Below are 7071 nucleotides of genomic sequence, written 5' to 3'. Positions count from 1 at the left end.
ATAGGTATAAGTATAAGTAAAAGTGTAAGTGCAAGTATAAGTAAAAGTATAAAATACATATATAAAAACTCAATATAAAAATACATATTAAGAAATACATATATAAGTACACTTGGTGTAACTTCGATCGTATACACGACTGTCTACGCGTCATTTCCATCTCTTCGTTCAAGCATCGGGTGTAATCGTCGAACGTTATCGTTCGCGCTACGACGCTGCTCTTTACACCCTTTGCCTTCTTCGTCTCTCTCTTTCCGTCCACGCGCTGTGGAAATTCGGTTTCGCGATCAATGCCTCCGCGCCGTACCGCCCGTCCCATGTAGTTACTAATTTCACGTCGACGCGATCGCGCATGTTCACCATCGTTTTGCCGAATACCGCGTTGTTCATTAATTTGTATAAATTTTTTTCAAAATCGTTTTTCGCGCGCGTTCTGAATTGCGTGTTCAATTCGATGTAATCACGGAGCCAGGCTGATTGAGCGAATCGTAACACGCGATGGATCTTCGTTACGCGAAGGCCGTGATGTATGCATTGCTGAAGGTTACGGTAATGTATGACGTAACGCTGTTTATAGTAAAGAGTCGCGAGCAGTTTATTCTCGCGCTTGCCGGGCGGCTTATCGCGCGTCGGGCAGAACGGTAGATCAGCGTGCGCGTCGTGAAGATGTTGTGGATACTCGAGATCCACCTCGAAAATGTACCCGGTGGGCGAATCCGGAGCGATCGCGTTTGCGTCGAAGTTCGCGGCGTCTTTGACCCATCGAAAATCTGCGTATGGCAGCGGTTGGCACATCGCCCATCCGTACAGGTTGTTAACGTCGTAGTACATTAAATACGACGACGTTTCCGACAAGTCGTACGACTGCATGTACTTGTTATTGGCCTTTGCGTATCTGCCGGAACATTGACTTAGGCCACCGCGCTCGATAAATATCACCATATCTATATCGGTGAGCAACTCGAATTTCACGCGCGTGTGTTTCAGCATAGCGTCCCACGTGAAACCGGGCAATGTGTAGTAATGCGCGGGATCGAGACCGTAACTCGCGACGCAACTTTCGCGAAAATTTTCGAAAACGTCGGTCAATAACAGTACATCGGTTTTCAAGTACAGATCGCTGTACTCGCCGAGGGTTCGCACGGCGAACCGCTTCCATACGTTCGCGGCGTGCGCGTAATCGCTCTCGGACACTGTATCATCCGTCAGCGAGCTTTGAAACGATTCACGCGGCGGTAAGCGTGTATCATTCAGTTTTTCGACGCAATCTACGTACTCGTACGGAAATACTCCTTTACGAGTAAGCAAATTGAAATCTTTGTCCGACAGATTTGAAAATTCGGATCTCACAATTTTCAATTTATTTTTATCAATATACGACGCTAATTTATCTAAACTCGAACTCAAAAATTTATAAGAGTCTATAAATCGTAATTTAACGCAATTTCGCGAATCATTGTCACTAGTGTCTTTAACATGCTTCGTAAACGAAATGTACTTTTCTTTAGTCAGAGGAAGCAGATCTACTTGCCCCTTGAATTTAGTAGCGATTTCTTTCATAACGAAGTGCGCGTCGTATCCCGATAGGTTGTGGAATACAACCGGTATGTAAAGAGAGTCCTTATAATTTACGTTGCATCCTTTATGTGCTGGGCCGCGATATCGCCCGGTGAGGTGGCAGTGATCGTGTGCCCGCTCGTCACCCGGCGCGAACGGCCTCTCACAGATGTGACAGTGCGTTGCACTGTTGAATTTCTGCCAGTCATCTCGCGTGAAATCCATAGGCTGGTTAGCGGATATTATAGTTTTCGCGCGGTGCGCCAAGTCCTCGAGCTGGCGCGCGAACCAGCTGACGCAGCCGTTATCGCGACGAAACCGATACGCCGATAACGTATCGTCGTACGAGCACCGCACGTAGTACCCTATACTAAAGACCTCGTGCTGCTGGTACGCGTACGACGATGTCGATGTTGCAGCGTCTTCCGTCTTTCGCAAGACGCACTCCAGGTCGGCGTATACTACAAACGGCGCCCGCTCCTTCATGCCGTAGTTGTGGAACTCCAACCACTTTTTCTCCTCGCTAGGTAGGCGGATAGCGCACTTGTTTAATTTACCGCAGTCCTCGCTGTGGATTTCCAATTTTTGGCTGGTATTGAAGTAGTGGAGGCAACTGAAAAAAAAATTAAATTTAGTACATTTTTTTATTTAATATTTTTTTTTCTTATTGTACTTACCGGTCGCAGAAATATTTCTTGCGCCCATATTTGTTGATTTGCGTGCTAACGAGGCGTGACAGATGCTTAATCCACACAAAATGTTCCGTGTCGCCGTCTTGCACGTACAGGAGATTGACGTGCTTCTCCCTTTTGTCGTCGGTGAGCCGGAGAGGCAGGATGTCCCCGTCCTCGATACCGTAGACGTTGACCGACATATTGTTCGAGCGTTCGAATTTTTTAACGTCTTTAAGAGTTACCGGAAACTCGATATCCGCGAAGTTGAGAACTGTAGAGTAATGCGGATACGACGATGCCCGATACACATGATTTTCTGCAGGATACAGAGCGGCTACTACCGACCACGCGAAGCACGCATTGTCGTTCGAACTTACGTTAACCAGTGCGTGCTTGTCCTTAATTTTCTTCGGCATTTCGATGTAGCATCCCGCGTGCGTAGAATTAAGTTTGTTCACGTTCACCGTCAAGTTCAGGATTCGCGAGAGTGCCCACCCGCTGTCGTGCTCCTGGTGCTCTTCGAGCGACGCCAACGTAGGCTCGATAACGCGCGACACGTACCACTCGCGCACATTCGACGCTGGATACAGTTCACAATTTTTACTGTTTATACCCATAACGGTGCGTTTATCGCCCACAATGAACTCACCGTTGAACGCGGTGTTCACTTTCACGCTACCGTGTCTCTCTATAGCGCCTCGCACTCGCTCGAGCACCACACTACCGGCGTCTTCCAAAAACTGTCGCGGATCTATGTGTTCAAAGTTTATCACCGCACCGGTTAGAACGCGCCTCTCGAACGCGGCGTCGATCTCGCACCACGCTAGATATCTATCGCGATCACCACCGCCCACGTATACGAACCGTCGTCCCAACTGCGTCCTAGCACCCGCGAGTCGCGCGATTCTCGCCACCGCGGATTGTCTGTGCCCGACGGCAAGACGCGGTTGGTGCGGCAGAGCTCCTCCAAGCTCTCGATGCACTCGTCGCATCGTTGCATCCACGCGGAACACTCTGTCAGGATAGCGACGCGGCCGCACTGCTCCAGCAGTTCGCGTTCCACTCGCTCGTGGTTTTCCATTTTTTAGAAAACTTTTATTCTGCGCACTTGCACGCAATTTGTTCACACGTTTCGCAACATCTCTGCATGTTTACAATGTCATAGAGTCCGACCACCTTTTCATTATAGAAGAAGGATGATAAACACTTTCGGCACCCACAGTAGTCCTTAGCACACCCGTCACGAAATAGTTTCTTTATAGCAGGATTCTTTTCTTTATTGCGAAACCGTAAATTTTTACATTTTAGCATCACCACTTCGGCACTTTTACGACTATACGTGTACACGCATCGGCAGAAATGCTGTCCCTCGGCGTTCGGCTGCAAATTTACAAATGCATGGAAAGCTATTACAATGAATCTCAAAATTACTCGTAATGTTGTAATTATGCACAACAATATTAAAACATTTTGTGTGTAATAAAAGTATTATTATGAATATTGACAAGCGAAAGACACCGGAGTATCTCACTCGTACTAGTAACAAATGTGTGAGACAGCGAAAGGACACCGCGAGCAGGCATCACGTCCAACTACGCTTTCTCTCTCGATCGTGCGCCTTGCGCTAAGGATAGAATATCGGTGCGCGCCCCACTACTTTCTCCCTCCGCGCTCCACGCCTCCTCCGCGCTCCTAATAACACGTACGTGTGCGCGCTCGGTACGAGTGTGTAGCGCCGCGCGCCGAACGCCGAGGGACAGCATTTCTGCCGGTGCGTGTACATCGTAACGCACTTGCAGTATTGAAGTGTATTCGCGATATACCCTGAAAAATCAATTTTTGATGCATTGACATTTCTAGTTTCACGAATCATACACTCGTCTCGTAATCGCGTGTACGCTTCTCGTCGCGCGCGCAATGACCATCCGTAAGCTGGGAATCCTTCAATGTATGTTTTTTTCACGATGCGCCCACCGTCTATCTCCCGATCGCGAATTATATTCACCGGCGATGTCCACGCACTATCGTCTTTTCTCTGCGGATTATTGAGAACCGAATTCACTTCAAGAATTTGATACAGAAAATTTCTATTATATTCTTTGTAATTAAATATCCACTCATTTACCTCGTTATATGACAGGTTTTTTATTCTATCTTCGTCTTTATCTTCGTCGGAAGACTCACTGTCTTCGATATTAACATTTTCTATTACGCGATCACCATGTATCTCTCGAATTATATGCACCGGCGATGCCCGCACATCCTTCCTCGGTAAATTTTCGACACCGTCTTCGACAAGATTGTTCACACATTCAAAATAATCGTCCCAATCTTAGTCCAGTATACGATGCGATGATTCGTTGATTGCCATTTTATTTTCTTATACAGTACATATGGGACATTCGTTGCACGGGTATACTTGGCACATCGGTTTCAGACAATTGGAGCACGTCCGGGCTTCGAATCTATCGGTGAAATCAGTGTCGTGCTTCCTTATCAACAACATTCCACCAACGCCAGCGTCCGCGATTTTCTCCATACACTCAGGACATACCGCTAGCGCTCCACTTGTCGAATAGTAGCACTGGATTTGACAAAACTTCACGCGAGAACTCAATGCTCGGATTTGCGCGGCTGACACAATTTTTACTAAACAATAGGTATTGTTCTCCAGATCGCTAACGCACCCCGTATCGTCCGATTGCACACTCTCGTCGGAAGACTCAACGTCCATCACATCTTCAAAGTTTACATCTCCAATCGCTTCGTCATTCCCGACATCATCGGGATCCATATTTTCAATGTTCGCTCTATTGTACTCTCACATCTTAACACAATCGATTCGTGACATCTACTGTGACACGGTGCGCTTACGACTCATTATATATTTCATTTCCAACTTCTTCATCCCTTTGTCTTTATCCCTACTGACATCTCAGTACGCGTCTTCCTAGAAATGTATCTCGAAAGATAGCGCAAATTAATTTAATACTTGTTTTCGCGCGTTGAAATATCACTTTCGTTTCCTGTGATACAGTTTCGTTCAGCAGCCATCGGCGCTCGAACGCGTTGCCACCGATATCTCCTAAGAGAATAATATCGTTATCGCGATAAATAGCGTATATTAATTTAATACTTCTATTGGAGGATCACTTTTGTTTCCTGTGATACAGTTTCGTTCCGTAGCCAAATCATAGGCGCTCGAACGCGTCACCACCGATATCTACTAACAGAAAAATATCGTAAAAGGAACCGCCATGAGAACGCTATTTAATTTAATACTTGTTTTTCGAGCAGGAGTATCAATTACATCGAAGAAGCATGTTTTCAGGGGGGAGGGTGTGAAGGGTGGCAACTTTTGAAAATGTCCGCGCCAGTACCTTCCCCGCGATTACCTTCCCCGCGATTACCTTCACCGCGATTACCTTCCCCGCGACACTAGCGCCGCCTGGTGGTGACGAAGAATCTGTATCCGTGGTATAGAACTCTCTTAGTATATGGGAGGGGGAGGGGGTTGGCGGCTTTTGAAAAAAACTTATTTGATGTCGTCGCCTCGAAAGGGTGTCGGCAGCTTTTGAAATTTTATATTCAAATAATAACATCTCGGTGCATGGAAATGTATCCTCCTCCGGCGGTTAGGGCGAGGGGACGGCGCGGCGGCGGCCCGCGCGATAAGGCGGCTCGGCTCCCCCTCCCCTCCCGTGACGTCATACCCCCGCGCCTAGGGTTCCCTCCCCTCCGGTGACGTCATACCCCCCGCGCCTTGTACTTTCCCTCGCGCCCCGCACCCCCCTCGGAGCCCCATGGCTTTGAATCGGCCTACTACCTCTACTAATTATTCTTTTAAAAGTTACTATTATTATCGAAAATAATTTATTTTAAGTTAAAGTAGTAATTATTTTGCTGTGATTATATTAATGACATTAAACACTTGGAGTTTCTAAGGCTTTCATTTTATTTACAATACTTATTAAAAATTACAAAATGTAATAATTTACAATATTGTAAAATAATTAAAACAATTTTAACTTTAAGTAATGAATATCATTTCAACGCAGTACTTTTTACGCTAAATATCGGATACACATTTTTATTTAGATAAGAAAATGTTAAAAATATAAAAAATATATACATGTATTGTGTACTTTAAAATCTGTGTGTGTGTGTGAAAGTACATTATATTTTTCTTCTGTCCTCATCGTACCATTCGATCTTGCCAAGGAACAGTATAAATATCATTAAAATAATTACATAATTCATCTCGCAATGTTAAAGCTGCATTAGTATGTCTATTTCCTCCCTAATGAATTAATGAAACAAAAGCTGATGCTGGTTCCTGTCTCCATTCGCCAAGTTGCATTGTGCCAGTTTGTACCATATATCCTCGACATCAGTAGGCGCGGTAGCGTCTCCGGCCATGTTCAAAAACTGAAAGACGCTACAAGTCTCTTATCCCGAGCAACCAAAGTCCATTTTTGGGAGGTGCATAACTACTAAAATATAAAAAATTTTGAATCGAACATCATATGTCCTGAAAGGCGGCATCGCCACGAGTAATTCGAGACAAAAAAATGTTAAATCGGTCAAGCCGTTATGGAGATACAAGCGGTCGAAAAGTGATGATTTTAATGAAAAATTAAGAAACGTTTCCTTCTCTGTCCGTCTGTCCGTCTGTCCGTATTTAAGAACCTTTTAACATCCTCTTTTACCTTTCACTCGCACCTCCACCATCTTTGGCCCACCGGACCTCCTCCACTCGCCTCACCCCCTTCCCCAACACCAACCCCCACCACCAACCCCCACCACCCCTCTCTTCCGCTGTAATTCGCTCTTTTTCGTT

At 45.7% G+C, this 7071-nt stretch overlaps 1 protein-coding gene across 1 annotated transcript; it reads right to left on the bottom strand.

Annotated features, from left to right (window-relative positions):
* Positions 1-222: 222 nt before the first annotated feature.
* Positions 223-3223, bottom strand: LOC108781186 (uncharacterized). The gene is made up of 3 exons (XM_018549102.1): positions 2235-3223; positions 1499-2170; positions 223-1345 (listed from the first exon to the last, which is right to left on the bottom strand). Exons 1-3 carry the CDS (start codon positions 3221-3223, stop codon positions 223-225), a joined length of 2784 nt encoding a protein of 927 aa, XP_018404604.1.
* Positions 3224-7071: the final 3848 nt, after the last annotated feature.

Source organism: Cyphomyrmex costatus, unplaced genomic scaffold, assembly GCF_001594065.2.
Source record: "Cyphomyrmex costatus isolate MS0001 unplaced genomic scaffold, Ccosl1.0 scaffold783, whole genome shotgun sequence".
Taxonomy (NCBI): Eukaryota; Metazoa; Arthropoda; class Insecta; order Hymenoptera; family Formicidae; genus Cyphomyrmex; species Cyphomyrmex costatus.
Note: the sequence above shows the minus strand (reverse complement) of the source record. Positions and strands in the feature narration are given on the sequence as shown.